The sequence below is a fragment of the Bactrocera oleae genome, chromosome 2 (genome assembly GCF_042242935.1).
Source record: "Bactrocera oleae isolate idBacOlea1 chromosome 2, idBacOlea1, whole genome shotgun sequence".
Lineage (NCBI taxonomy): Eukaryota > Metazoa > Arthropoda > Insecta > Diptera > Tephritidae > Bactrocera > Bactrocera oleae.
In genome coordinates this window covers 72,550,632-72,566,718 of record NC_091536.1, presented here as the reverse complement: position 1 = coordinate 72,566,718, position 16,087 = coordinate 72,550,632, and the positions used below count along the sequence as shown (strand labels likewise).

The window sequence follows — 16,087 nt, the reverse complement described above, 5'->3', positions numbered from 1 at the left end:
AGTAGGAATACTGAGGGAGTGGCGATAGTGAAGAGTACACACACATGTTGCAAGAGGGAAAAAGCTCAGTTGCTGTATTTTATTCGTTATGATGAAATTGGTTTATGTGTGATTATTTGGTATTCAAATTCATATTTACGTAACAAAATTAGTGTTTGATAGATAGAAAGTTATATTATACATTGGTTTTGGTTTAGTTTTTATTATAAGTACAGTACTAAACTATAGTTTGTGAAGTTAAGTTGTTAATTGAAGAAGTGTAAATAAATAAAGTGCATTCAAAAATCAGGAAGATATATAAAATGATATTAAAACTATTTTACGAAATATGGTGTTCATAATATGTTTTTTTTATTTTGTTATTGAGACGCAGTTCATAAATAAGGTAGTTAGGTAAAATAAGATATTTAAACAATAGATGAGAAACTCAGAAAATAATATAATGTTACAAGATTAGTTTTTGGTTTTAAATTACTCAAAACTTGCAGAAAAATTAAATGGAGATAAAAAAATTAAATTTTTCAAGAGAATTCGCTAGTAAATTTGGTTATGAGTATTTATTAAAAAAATTTAAAAAGATTTTTTTATATAAATCTTAAAACCATTCCATTCAATTTATTTTTGTATCGTGGAGGTTTGGTATAATTTCATGGAAAATTTATATGTAGGCTCATATCCTAAGGTTTATTATGAAATGTATGTGAATATAACTTAAGCAGCGTTTTTATCTACTTCATTAAGACATTGAAAATTTGGTCTAGTATATTATAAATATAAAAACTCATTAAGATTTAGTTTCAGTGCGTTTTCGAAAGTGACTTTTCTAATTTAGCTATACGTTTTCTTGGTAAATTAAAAAAAAAATTTTTTTTTCTTTCGATTTTTTCATTATTAGGCTTTATTCTAAACTTTTGCCATATCTTATATATCAGAAATTTATAATCGTTTTGCACAAACTTCGTATAGAATGCAATAATTTGGTTTGTACCAGAGTTGGGCTACGATGTTACTCATACGACATGGTGACTGTCGTATAATAAATGGCGTTAATATTATGAAAAGTTAACTCGATATGCCTACTTAATATATTATTTCAAAATTTTTACTTGAGTGTTAAACTATTTTTTCATATTTTCTCAATTCTCAAAAAAAAAAAAACGCATTTTGAAATCTTTTCCTAACAAAACTCTCTTAGATGCTAAACTCAATACAATATAATAACTTTTAGCATCACGCCACAAAGTTCAAAGTGGTTTTAATTACACTTGCTTCTGATGTGAAAACTTTGTCGCTTCAATGTAAGACGAATAAGCGCACTTTTCGCAGCTATTCGTAAGCTGCACAGTCCGCTAAGTAAGTACCCGCATTAAGAGTAAAAGTAGTAGTAGCAATAGTAGCAGTATTTTGCACGCTTAATGATGTTTTAACACGCCCTTAATACTGATGATTTTATTATAGTGACAGTGTTGCACTTAAAGTAGCAAGTAGTTGTAACGGAACATTCATATAGCAATTTTGTTACAAATTGTGTTTATAGGTGTATTAAGTAAGCTTTTCGAAACTATTTCTCAACAAAACTGCGAAATATTGTAAATTCAAAACAGAACTAAAATTTCAAATTATGTCAAATTCAAACTGCTTTGTGAGAAGTCATTGGATGCAATTCCTAAATTTTTTTTGGAAAAAATGGCGTCTAATCGGCTTGGCAGTTTGTCTTCAAGCGAAAAACTTAGAGGCTTGTATTTCTGTTCTCAAAAACGTCTTACCTGATATATCATAATTTTGAAACTCGTCATTCTTTAGATAACAAAAAAGAGTAAGGAAAACAAATAAATAAAGTATACCACAAGTATTTCCTTCAAATAGTTATAGCTACTAATATATGTGGCTAATTTTTTAATAAAACCCTACTCAATATTTAGCTATAGCTGCCACCATTGCCTAATTAAACAACTAACAAAGAAGGACGACAGCTCAGCCCACTGTATAAATTTTCTCACATATTTTTAACATTGTTTTATCAACCAACATCAGTTCTTTTTAACCAAAATTTTGACATGCCTTTATATGCTTAATGAATAAATTTCTTCATTAATTTCGTCGGCATCCTTTCCTTTATTGGCTCGTTAATGGTAATTTGCCGGCTTACAAATTTATTACCTTATAATAAATATGAAAAATGGTAATGAGTTTGCACTGCCACATGTTACACGAAAGTCGTTTTGATTTATGGCCAGCTGTTGGTCAAGGCGCAGCAAGCTATTGGCCTGAAATCACAACATTATTTAGAATCACTTAAGCTAGCCGCAATATAAGTATTTAATGTAGATTTTTTCCTGTTAAGGGCGAGCCATGAATTTTAAAATATGAAACTGCGGCCTAGTAATGGCTCAATAAACAATTTAATTATGCGTGCTTTACCATAGGCGAGCTGGCAATATATTGCTACTATGCCCGGGTGTGGCGCAGAACAGAAGTGCTTTAGATTTATTGTATGAGCATTTGCCATTAGAGTGATTGCGGTTGATATTTAAATGTAGGTCAGTAAGTGGATTAATTGCTTGAAAATACGTTAACTTTTTTGTATTTAAAAAAATATTTTTCAACTATTATTAACGGAAGGATAATGGAAGGTCATTTAATGAACTAAAAGCAATATCTACGTAAACGAATTTTTGTTAATAAATTTATCAATCAACTAGAAGAAGTATTCCCTAAATAAAAAGAGTATTATTTGGTTATTTATAATTCCATAAATTGCGCAATTTTTTTAATAATATTTACATCTAAAAGTATAAAGGATCAGCGTGACGGGCTGAGTCGATTTATCGTCTGTCTGCATGAACTACGCGTTCAGTTTTTGAGATATCGTTCTGAGAGTTTGTACACTTTCTTTATTACCTAAGTGACTGCTCGTTTGTCGGAGTCGTTGATATCCGACCACTATAGCATGTAGCTGCCATACAAACCGACCGATCCAAATGGAGCTACTGTATAGAAAACTTTTTTATTTAACAAAGTAGCTTCAAGAAATTGGGCCTAGTTTATTATTCCAAATTATTCAGATCGAGTCACTCGATCATACATATAGCTGCCATACAAACTGACTGATCAAAGCTCTTGTAACAAATCTTTTGTACTTTTGAAGCGTGTTATAGCTAGCTTCGTCGCAACCAAAGTTAACGTTTTTTCTTGTTTTTTCGTAAAATTAGGAAAGTATTAGCTTTAGCACAAAGCTTTGCTGTGTTAAAATTTTCATAGGTCAATATAAATTTCATGACTACATTTTTCATCCATTCTACACTCCTGGCTACAAATTGAGCATGTGCTAGAATACACACACACACACACAACCAATATTTGCCAACGAAATGACTTAATTGAAGTATTTACCTAAAATTAGTGTAGCCAAATGCATTTGAATAAAATTTAGCCGTAGATTGCTAGGAGCACCTAATTGAAAGAAGAAACTAAAATAGTTTATTTAAAGCTTTTGAATTTTAATTGAATTTCGCAGGCAAATAGAAAAAGGAAATCTTCATAGTTGCATTGCAAGGCGCAAATAGTGCAACCGTGGTAAATTGGTGCGGTTGCCACAGCTGCAGTAGCCAAAATGCAAATGACTGCGGTGCGCCGAAGTAGCAAGGCCAACGCTTAAGATTTTAGATGCAGTTTTTTAATTGCGGATTGTTGGATTTCACTCAACCGCAAAAACTTTTAATTTGCACAAGAGAAGAGATTAAATTTAAAATTTACACCAAGTGGCACTCAGTACGGCGTGCGGCAACTTTAAGCGTCAAGGCGAGTTGGTTTCTTGGTTGAGTGTGGCAGATAAGTTGATAAGAGCCATTTGCTCGACAGATTGTTAGTGTCGCTTTGCATATGCCATTTACAATTGCACTAACACACACACACACATATACCTATATGTATATACAAACTTAGACTTGTTAACTGCTATTTCTTCATTTCATTTTATGGTAAGTTTCCTATTATTCTTGCATTTCACTTGTCTGACTTGGCATTTAGTTTTTTTGTTGTTGCTCGTTTAGATTATTCATTTTCTTGCTGAGTATCTTGTTGTTGTTGCTTTCAGCATAGTTAACAAGTGCAAATTTTCAATTTAAATGCAAGCAAACTGCTTTTGATTACGTATACGCCCCAGTGCACTTGTGCTGCCGGCAAGGCAAGCGAGTGAGTCTGCATTGCAATGAGATAAATACATGTATAATTGCGTACGAGTGATAAAAATAAAGAAGAAGAAAGCTGCTCTGCCATTGTTGGGCATTCTAATTTGTTTGCCGTATTTGGTCCCTTCAATGCTATTTGAGTAAGCACATCTCAGTTCGCAGCTGAAGCAAGTTGGGAAAATCAGCAGCTCAGCAAGTGGCAATTGCATTTTCTGAAATTTAGTCTCCCTCTGTTTGAATGGAATGCGTTGGCGCATTTAGTAAAACTTAAGAACTCATTATTTTTTCATTATGCTGCTGTTGTAACATTTTACATAATAAATTAAGCGCAAAGCAACAAAGGACGTCCACATGCACTACAGTGCAAATTAATTTAAAGTTGTATGGCAAGCTTTAAATCTATTTGAATTTTATTTGTGGAATATGGTTGACTGAGTAGCTGGATCTGAGGAACTGTATAAAGTTTTCAGTGATTAAGTACAACATCCTAATATTTGTTGCCTATTATTTTAAGAATTTGAGATTATTATACCCTGAATATATTAAGTTTGACCCGAAGTTTGTAACATCCAGAAAGAAATTTTGGATACCCTATTAAATATGCTCATTTGTTGGAACCGTTAATATCTTGGCATGTATTACTGTTCTGGGCAATGCTAGAGTATGCGAATAAATTTTTCAGATCAGACCATTATACTATATAGCATCCATACAAACTGAACAATCAAAGTCAAATTCTTGTATGGAAAACTCTTTTTATTTGTGCAGCCTAAGTTAACGTTTTTTCATCTTTATTCCCTTTCTATGCTTTTGTTACGCATTATCTTCAGATCACACACGCTATCTTTTTTGACGCTATAACTGTTACAACTAACACTTCTCGAAAGCATTTAAAGTGTTTCACAAGTTCATTTAAATACAGTGGTTCGTGTGCAAGTTAATCAAACTAAATGCAAAGCTATAAATATTACTGATTTTAAATATTGTAAAACCCACTAAAAATAACCAATTTTCTTTCTTCAAAAACTGCACATACATATTGCATTAACTGACTAAATAAATATTGTTGTTGATGTAAAAGCTACAAGTCGCTTTTTAAGTAGAATATACGGCAGTGACTTTGAAATGGAATCTTACATGCCTTTTCCAAATATTTGACAGCAAGAAAATGCGTAAACTCATTTACAGAAAATTAAGTGTCCTACATATGTACAATTTGTTAATTTGCTTCAAGCTCTTTATATGGAAGATAATTTGTTCGATATTCAGCCGTGTGTTCCTCTGTACACATATTTATGTACACGCAATGAGAATGAAATGTGTACTTTTCGAGCTTCTACGCATATACATAATTACATATCATTTATAGTAGCTTGCTAGACTTTGATGATTGGTTCTGTTTTCTTCTTTAGAATTTTTGGATTCAATTTTACCCATCAAGTTGCTTTCCATTTAATTTCTAGAGAAACACATGTCAATTAGTTTACAAAATTGTGGCAGCCACCATCTGCCATTTTTGATAGCTTCACTTTGCGAAAATGTTTTGCAAGCTTTTTTTCAGAATTCTATTGAAGTTCAATTACTGATAGAAAAAAATCAGATTTCAATTTGCAAGTAAATAATTCTTTTTACATACAGTGTATTCTGCTATAATTGAGTTAAAAGAAAATTATATTGTTTTTGAGTTATTTTTCTGTACAGTAAAATAATGGTCCATCGTGACTCTCTTTGTAGTCTCATATTGTAAATTGTTATATTTGACTATCGAAACGGTCAATATTTTTCCAGCAACTAAATACTTTCGGAATTAGAGAGAGCCCATTCATACCACGCTTGGACATATTTTCTTTGTAAGCATTTCTATTTCGGATGTTTTTTTAATTCTTAGCGGTCTTAACTTTAATGTTTTGAAAAAAAAAATAGCTTCAGCGAAAACAATGCAATGTTTCAACAATAATTTCACCAGTTTTGCGTAAATAGTGTAAAATAGAAAACTACTTTTCATAAAAGCACTAGTCTTTTTACATCTACGTTCAAATGGGAAAACTCGTTGCGAAGAATATATAGTAAATACGTATATTTTATTTAAAATATCTACTGTCCATATCCTCTTTATTAGAATTGTTTGTATATTATATCTAAAGGCATGGTATGGGAATTTTATTAGTTAATTTTTCTTTCAGTAGAGTATTTAAATTTTTTGAGAACTAGTTAGTTGAAGATTGTCTTTAAAACTTTGTATGCATATTATGCATTCCATCTAGACATTCCTTAATAGTATTTCAAGAAACAAAGACACCTATACAAATTTAGCTTTCAATGCTAGTTGCAGAGCTGTAGTCCGATGAAACTCTGCATAAATCATCTCGGCAATAAATTAGAGCCAAATCCTGAACATTTTGGAGTGATTTATTTTTGTTATATTGGGCCAACTTAAAAATTTTTCGAAAAAGTAAAAAGATAACTACTATATTTTAGATAAGTAAGGATGAATAGAATTAATCTAGTACTGGTGGTCTCTGCATGCATAAATCCAATTGTCGTAGAATGGTATAGGATCGTTCTATTGCTAGTAAATACATGGTGCTTAGCAATAAGATTTTACGTAACCACATGTTTGTCCTGTGGATCTAGGCATGTTGGAATGACAAAAAAAAAGAGGCCCATGGAGTTTCGGTTTGCGGTAGTAGCAGAAAAATATATGTGAAATTTAAGCACTTTAAACAATTTTGAATTATGCAACAGAGCTCCGTTATGGACACCTCTTTTTCGATATCCTTAGGCAAATAGCTACATAAAATACCTAAAACTCCTTACGTTGAACATATAAAACCATTTTTTTTGGTATAATTGTTCTTTCATGTCCATGAAATGCACAAATAGGAGCGAAACCATCGAGCAAGTTGGCCTTGACAAAAAACTCTATTTTATGTTTAATCGTAAAACGATAGTTTTGGCACCTAAAATTTTGAGGGCAGTACAATTTGTTTCAATTATCAAGGTTCAAAAATTGAAATATAAAAGGTTGAACCACGTTTTGTTTATTTTTAAATGAGGTATACTACATATAAAATTATATTTTATGATTCGACGAACTCTACTTATCATATCAAAATCAATTTGCGCTTACGATTCCATTTGCGCTATTCTACGGCCCAATCCGGGTCTTATTAGATCTTGTGTATATGTTTTTTAATACTGCAATACAATATATTCCCTTACCACTTTTAGAATGTATATTTATTAGCGAATCCTTGAGAACTTAAAAATAAACGTATCAAATAAATTGGTATAGAAGACAAAATAATAAACAATGGAAAACTAAATATCAATTAAATACTAAACAACTTTAATTGCTTACATTTCAATGCGATTCGACAATTTTAGTTGCAATTTCAATCAACGTAAATGATCTAATACCAATATGTGTATGTATGTGTGTACATACAAACGTACGTGCATTAAAAATTAAAAGCGTAATCAATTTTAAAGTAGAAATTACAAAAACAATAAAAATTGGAAAACTCAAATACTAAAAACAACACACACCCACAAACGTACAGCCACACTAAAACGTAAAAGGGATTAGCAGCGGAAAAATTGCGCACAATTAACGGTTTTACTGCATTGCAACTGTTTATTGATAGCAACAAATCGTAGAGATAACGGTATTGCATTGTTTTTATATTGCTTTTGTGTTAGTTTTTTTTTTTTTATTGGCGTTTACTTAATAGTTGCTTTTAGTGTTTGGTTTAGTTTATTTTTAGTCTGGAATTAGTTGTTTAGTTGAGTGCATTTGCTGTCTCGCTTAACTTGTATAACGGCGAGTGAAAGAGTAGACAGGTGTACTAAATACTTGTACTGAAAAAATAAACTACTGACAAAGATAAAATTGGTAAATAAAAATAGTGGACCACACCAAAGAAGCACTTAATGAAAAGGTACATAAGTAAATCAGTAGAGTAGTTGTTGAGACGATAGAAAGTGGAAGAGAACGTGTTGCTGACGGATTTGGTACCACATACATGGCTTTAGTAGCTAGCGGAGGATGCTTCAAATGCGCTTTTTGTTTTCCAACTAACATGTTGTTGTTGCTGCAGTGTTTATTTTATGTGGTTGCTTTCGCCTTTGATTGATTTGATTTGTTTGCATTTTTCTACCTGCTTTCCAGTTTGCAATAGCGCGGTATTGCCATAACAGCTGTGGCATTTTCAGCTCATTTATACTGAGTATTAGTTTTGAGCTTAAAGAACGCGCTAAAATACGAAAGAAACTACTACATATCCACATTTAAAGTTATATTTATATAGTTACTGATGTATGGTTGCCACAAAAATTCGAGCTAAATTCCTCTAAAAAGCTTTTTCGATTTTTATATACTTCATTAATTATATTTATTCTACATACCGGCAAGTCACGCTGGCCAGCAAACTAAGTATACTTTTTTTAAGATAATTAAATCATGTGAATTCGCGTCCGTAAGTCTGTAGGAAACAATTTAATAGCTGTTATTACAAAGGCAATTAAGTTAATAAACGCCAAGTTGAAAATAACGGCTGTGTACTTCCGCTGCTTTGCTGGCTCAAAAACACGCTTGTCGTTGGAAATTTATTATTATTTTTACTTTAGCTTAATCTCTTATGCAACTCTAAGTAATTAGCGTTAATTTTTTTGTAAGTAAATGTATTGGCATTTTTTTCTTGGCGTTGTATTTTTGCTGTAAGTTTAGGCTAGATTGCTAGTGTTTTAGTTTTGGAGCATGTTGTCGTTGCGTTTTAAGTGCCAGTGTTTTTTGGGTTATTCAACTACACGTATTAAATTTTTATTAACGCAAATAGTTCAAGCGATAGTTTAAAGTTGTACGAAATTGTTAGTTTTCATATTAAATAAAAAAAAAAATTAAAAAAGTTTATAAAATTTTTCGTAACAAAAAATAGAAAATGTTTAAATTAAATACTATTTTGCGGCACACACATCAAACTAGCTAACATTGAAGAGAATATAAGTAGCATTAGTATTAGTAGTAGCATAAATGTATTGAGTTCAAAGTATTAGTTTTTGATACTTTTGTGGTAGTAAGGAAGTGTTCAGAAGAATCATAGTAAAGTTTTCAGTAGTTCTAAAATTGGTGCGCTTCAAAGATAACTTTTTTCCTCTGTGTTGTTGTGTCAAATTTATCTCTGATGCTTTATTACGTTTTTTTAAGAATCAAGTTTCTTTTCTGTTTATTAGTTTGTCTGCAAATTACGTGGAAATTATTCAACTTACTTGTGAAATCGTCCAACTCTTCTTGTTCCGCTTCGGCAGCCAACTCTTCGGGCGTCTTTTTCTTTCGCATCAACGGATTGGGTTCTTCTTGGGGCATGGCTTCGACAACTTCTTCCTTTTTCTTTATGTTGTACTGAAAACAAGGAAGAGAAGGGTTAGACATTTGTTTCGTGAAAAATAATTAGTAGAATACTATTTGCTATAACTACTAGAGAAATTTATTTTAATATGCAATATTATGTATTCTCAGACTAAAATAACTGGAAACATTAAATATGGAACAGGTTCAGAGTAGAATTTGTCTTGTCCCTTTGTCTGTAAGCGAACTAGTGCTTAAGTGTTTGAGATATCGATGTATCGATCTTTGCACTCATCACTAATCGTTTTCAACCGAAGAATCTACAAATTTGTCGGAAACGTCGATTTGGGACCTCTATACCATATAGCTGCCATACAAACTGAACTGTAGGAATAAAGTTCTTGTATTATGGGATGTTTTTTTATTTTAAAATATATCTTTTCAAAATTCGGCAAGGATAATTGTCCATCGATAGATCAAAATCTATTTCTTGTATAGAAGCTTTTGTAGTTGTGAAGGGTATTATGGCTTCGGTGCAGTGAAAATTAACGTTTTTTAAATTTATTTTTTTTGTAGCATTTCAAGCAAATAAAATACTTAAAAATAACTCCGAGAACTATATAAAAATATTTTTTTTTTTGCATTTCCCTTCGAAGAACAAATTTAAATTTATTTTTTTAAATATATTTAATTTTTTTTAGAGTTTTTAAACTTAATCTACAAGCTTTTAAATTTAAGTATTTAGAATCCAGCAACAACTCCACCTTAAATCGCTCTAACATTTTCCTCTCAACTTCCATCCCTGAAGCGCTCTCAGGGAGATTACAGATTTCTATTAACCCCACTTCTTATTATTAAATTCTTCATCTATTCTTTTCTTTCTATTCTGCTGTCATTTTTCCGTTGACACAAATTGAATTACATTGCAGCTCGATACCGCCACGAGTGGCACCAAAGTGGTATTTTCTATAGCTTTCAGCAAGACAAGAAGTCAAGCAACCCCTTCTAATAGATATATTTATACGGTATGTGTGATATGTATGAGAGTAAACATTTCATGTAAAGTCAGGTGAACATCGTGTTTGTTGTTATTTTATTTGCTGTCATTGCGGTAATGTGATTGCGCATTTTTTTTTCTGAATTAAATTTTATTTAACCCAGTTTCATCTTGAACTTTTGATATATGATTTATGAATATTTTCAATGTGATCATTGCTTAACTTGAGATATCTTTAAAGGTACTTAAATGGAATTTTGTGAGCATATTTTTGGTGTTTTTGTATTAAGTAAGACGTTGCCATGGACTGTCTTAAGCCATTTCATTTTATTTCACTTTATTTAAGATATTAAATTTTTCTTGGAATTCAAGTATTATCATCAGTGTTCAGATTATTGTGAATTTGAGATATAAGTATTCACATGATTTGGTTTTAAGCTATTTCATATAGTACTCAGTTATATTATTTATTTTTTGGTATTATATTAAAAGTACTTTTGTAAGTGTGAAAGCTCGTCCGTTACTGAAAATTTAATACAAAATGCTCTTCAATTATTAAATTAGTACCCCGAATCTCACTTCGCATGGTTTTTGATTGCATTTAAAGCTACTGGAGCTTATGAATAGAAATTAAAAAAAGAAAACTATATGCATTTTGTGTCCTGCCATTTTCGTTATCTTTTAAAAACGAAAGTTTATTTTCAACGAAATATTAACATATGCTAGCTGCTTTTGTCTTATTTATATATACCTAACTGTTTTTAAGTACTTTGTTAGTGTTTCAATTGGAAATATTTAAATCTGTCTTATTCACTCCTTTTCATTCCACATTTTAAATTGAAATTTTTTTTTTTTTATTTCTCCAAGTTTTGAATTCAAGTAATATTTTCTCAATTTTTAATCCAAGATTTTTTTAAATATTTTAAGTTAAATTTAAAAATAAAAATTTCAATTGTTAATCAAAAGTGCGGATCGGAATTTAAATTTAAAATCTAATTTTTAATTCCAAATTCGAAATCGAAAATTTAAATAACATTTTTGATAATTCATTTTCATTTTTGAATACAAAAATTTACAACCTTGCAATGGATATTAGTTTAAACTTGTCCCTTCATTCAGTGTCAGTAAGCATTTCGCATTGATATGCGGCTTTTATACTTATTTCTCTATTTTTAAAACAACTCAAGGTCTTTTGTAGGTTACATTTACTTCTCATGTATATAAAACGGTTTTAGTGTCTTTTAAACGGCCCTATCACATTTGGTATCAGCACATAACCCACAACATAAACCGGCAAGTTTCAGCACAATTACGCCGACTACAACTCCTCTAAAGCCGCGGATGACTACAATAAGGGGCCTCAAGCAGCTTTGAGGTTTGCCGCAATGTGTGTGTGTATGTGTGTTTGAGTGTATCATATCGCTTTGCAGGTGTAACAAAGGTTGGCTTTGTTGGACAGCTCGAAAAGTCCCCTTTGGCACCGCCTCACCATATTCGCACTCAGTCAATGCCAACGGCTCTTTGCTTTTGCTTTTGTTATTCCTTCACTGTGCTTATATGTTTCTGTGTTTTATTCCTCTTTTTCATTTACATTTCTCCCCTTCAGATAATATGCTTTACGGCAAAGTTGTTGTGCGCTCGCCTTTAACGCTTACACACATTTCAACAAATGACCGGGATTTTGCTTTATGTATTATACGTTGTTATGTGCATCATGTACATATATATGTGCTGTGCTTATGCGTTAAAGTAGGCTGATAGTCGTAACACGTGTCTAGATAATATTGAGCACGTATCGATTTCCCCTTGTGTGACACTAGTCATTGAATATTGCTTAGTTAGCGCAGTGAGCTTAAAGATAAAGGGCAGTAGGTAGGCACTGACATGTATACATATGCTCTTATATTTATATAGTTGGTGTGACTTGTATTTAAGAACTAAACAATAGAGACTATAATCAGTATTTCAATTTTCTAGGAAGACGGGAAGTGCTTAAAGACAATACAGCTTTTGTAGGGAAAACAATTTACTAAATACATGTTTTGTGTTAATTTAATTTGATATTTTTGTGAAACTTTAAAACATCCTTGCTTTTATATGGAAGGTCATTCTTAAATCTAGTAGCAGAAACGCAGATATAAAATAATATAACATACCACTTTTCTTGTCTTTTATGTAGTTTTCGACAATAACTGTAGTAATATATCGGAAAGAAACTTATAGGGCACGTCCAGTGTGACATTTTTTGCATATTCCCATAGTCTAACAGAATGTCTTTGAAAATGCCATACTATAATTTTAAATTATTTAAATTTACAAATTTTTTTAGTTACAGCGTTCAAAAGTGTTGTCGCCTAATTAATCCCTAAAGATAAGTAATATCAAAAGAGCTTTTACCAATTTGCTTGAGTGATTACTCGAAAACAAATGATAGGCAAAGGATTCGATCGTTATAAACTTTATTATATACAGTTCTCCATAAAATCTATCAGTTCTGATCAAAGATCGAAGTTCAACAGGACAAAAACGATCACAATGCTATGTAAAATTCAACTCTTTTTTTGCAAATCCTCTTTTTTGTAAATTTTTGATTTTTTTCACTGCATGTCATTGGATGGACAATATATTCTAGTAGAATTTTTTTTAGGTTTCATCCACGAAGAAGGCCGCAATGGGGCCCTTTTTAGCATCGACGAATATCGCGTGTAACTCGAAAAAATTTTAATTATTTCCATCAAAAATATTTATTATGCATAAATATACCTTCGAAGCTTTTAAACTATTTATACAGTCGTTTTATTTTATTTCCCAAACAATCGCTCTTTTTAGGTTGTCCCTCTACGTGTGGCCCTTAAAAAACTACAAAAACATATTAATTTAAACAAATCATGTAAATTAAAAGTTCAGTAAAACGAAAAGCTTCTTGAAACCACCATAATTAAAAAATCCTACTTGTAGTCAGCCATTACAAAGTTTAATGCTTATTTGGTCACCTTTTGTAGAAGTACTGTAAGCATTTGTGCTAAACAAGTTTCTTACACTCTCTATAAAATGTTCTGCACCCAGTCCACCGAAATCTTTGTTGTTTCTAAACATTTTTGCTAACATAAATTATTATTTTGCTTGTTTTTTGTTGTGTTCTTAATTAGCATCGCCTTGTGGTATGCGGAGATAGAATTAAGCGTTTGCGCTGTGTGAAGTGAGAAGCATATTTTATCGCTTTTTTGTACATTTTTATATATATACAAGTATATATATATATATGTATAGGTATATTTAATGTCAGCATGTAAATTCTGGATGCCTCGACTACTCGGCTGGATTAGGTACTCACCACGCAGGCAACAATTAAAATGACCTCAGCTGATATATTTGTATGCATATTTGCGGTAATTAATTAAGCTTGTATACGATTAATTAAGTGTGAATGTAGTTAAGTTGAGATTGTGGCGCCACCGGCGATGAAAGGTGAACAATGCAGTAAATGATGGAGCTGTGCCAGTGCAACCATTCATCATTCGAGGTCTGCTTTATTTTGCAAAGTTTCTTGTTGAGTATTATATTATATATACAGCTTTGTGGGAGTGTTTAATTGTTTTTTTGTTTTATACCCTGAGCAGGGTATATTAAGTTTGTTACGAAGTTTGTAACACCCAGAAGGAAACGTCGGAGATCCTACAAAATATATACACAAATGATCAGCATGATGCGCTGAGTTGATTTAGCCTTAAGGGTCTGACTATCCGTCTGACTGTATATATACAAACTAAGGCCTCAGTTTTTAAGCTATCGATCTGAAATCTTTCACCCGTCTTTTTCTCACTAAGAAGCTGCTCGTTTGTCGGTCGGTTTATTGGACCACTATATCATATAGCTGCCAAACATACTGAACAATCGCAATCAAGCACTTGTATGGGAAACTTTTTTGTTAGACGAGGTATCGCATGGATTATTATTTAAGACAATAATCCAATCTCCGAAGAACTTGTATAGATCGGATGACTATACCATATAGCTGCCATACATTTTGATTGATCGGAATCAAGTTCTTGTAAGTTTATTTGATGATAGGTATAATATATTATTAAAATGATTAGAATGCCCTAGATTAGTTATTCTTTTAAAAAATATTAAGCTTATTTATAAAGAAGAAAAATTTAATTAAATAAGGAAAATTAGTTCACGAAATGAAAAAAATTTAGCAACTATTTTGAATATTTCGCGAATTCAATTATTAAATTTTTTGATATTATGAATTTATGTTTTTTTATACTCTCGCAATCTGTTGCTACAGAGTATAATAGTTTTGTTCACTTAACGGTTGTTTGTATCACCTAAAACTAATCGAGTTAGATATAGGGTTATGTATATATAAATGATAAGGATGAAGTAATGAGTTGAAATCCGTGTGACTGTCTGTCCGTCCGTCCGTCCGTGCAAGCTCTAACTTGAGTAAAAATTGAGATATCTTTATGAAACTTGATAGACATGTTTCTTGGTACCGTGAGACGGTTGGTATTGCAGATGGGCGTAATCGGACCACTGCCACGCCCACAAAACGCCATTAATCAAAAATAAATAAATTGCCATAACTAAGCTCCGCAATAAGATACAAGACTGTTATTTGGTACACAGGATCACATTAGGGAGGGGCATCTGCAGTTAATTTTTTTTTTTAAGTGGGCGTGGTCCCGCCTCTAATAGGTTTAATGTGCATATCTCCTAAACCGCTAATGCTATAATAACAAAATTCACTGGAAGCAAATGGTTTTAGAACTTCTACCTAAAGTGTGAAAATAGTTGAAACCGGGTGGCAACTCCGCTCACTCCCCATATAATGGTACTGTTAAAAACTACTAAAAGCGTGATAAATCAAGCACGAAACACGCCAGAGACATTAAATTTTATCTCTGGGATGGTATGAGATAACTTTATAGGAACCGCGTTCAAAATTAGACAGTGGGCGTGGCATCGCCCACTTTTAGGTGAAAACCCATATCTTGAGATCTGCTTAACCGATTTCAACCAAATTCGGTGCATAATATTTCTATGTCATAGTGCGAAAATGGGCGAAATCGGACTACAACCACGCCTACTTCCCATGTAACACCATTTTAAATTCCATCTGATTCTTTCACTTTCCAGTATGCATATCAAGCAACGATGATTATATCGGGGTAAAAATTTGCGTGAATAATACGTTTAAAGTATGCCTCATTGTGACCAAAAATTGTTTAAATCGAACAAAAACTGTTCAAATCCCTAGGTACTGAATATGTGGACGCCAGTGCCTATAGTTGACATTTTACCGAAAATATCGGTTAATGTGTAAAATATATAATTGAGATTCATGTAATAAAATAAATTAATGAAATTCTCGATAATAGTATGTTTTGTGTCAAAAATTGGTTGAATCAGATAAATTCTTCCTTTAATAACACCTGAAGTAATTTCCTGGGCTTTGATCCTTGCAAGTTGCGAGAGTATAAAAAGTGCGGTTACACCCAAGCTTAGAACTTCCTTACTTGTTATATTTTAAGTTTGTTTCTACAA

At 31.8% G+C, this 16,087-nt stretch overlaps 1 protein-coding gene across 15 annotated transcripts in view; it reads right to left on the bottom strand.

The window, feature by feature from the left end:
* Nucleotides 1–16,087, bottom strand: part of cpx (synaptic transmission protein complexin) — a 316,297-nt gene that overhangs the window by 17,167 nt on the left and 283,043 nt on the right. For all 15 annotated transcript variants that reach the window (XM_036368035.2, XM_036368033.2, XM_070105632.1 and 12 more), the window contains one exon: nucleotides 9,459–9,591. In XM_036368035.2, the coding sequence (XP_036223928.1) occupies nucleotides 9,459–9,591 (133 nt within the window). The remainder of the gene's footprint in view (nucleotides 1–9,458; nucleotides 9,592–16,087) is intronic.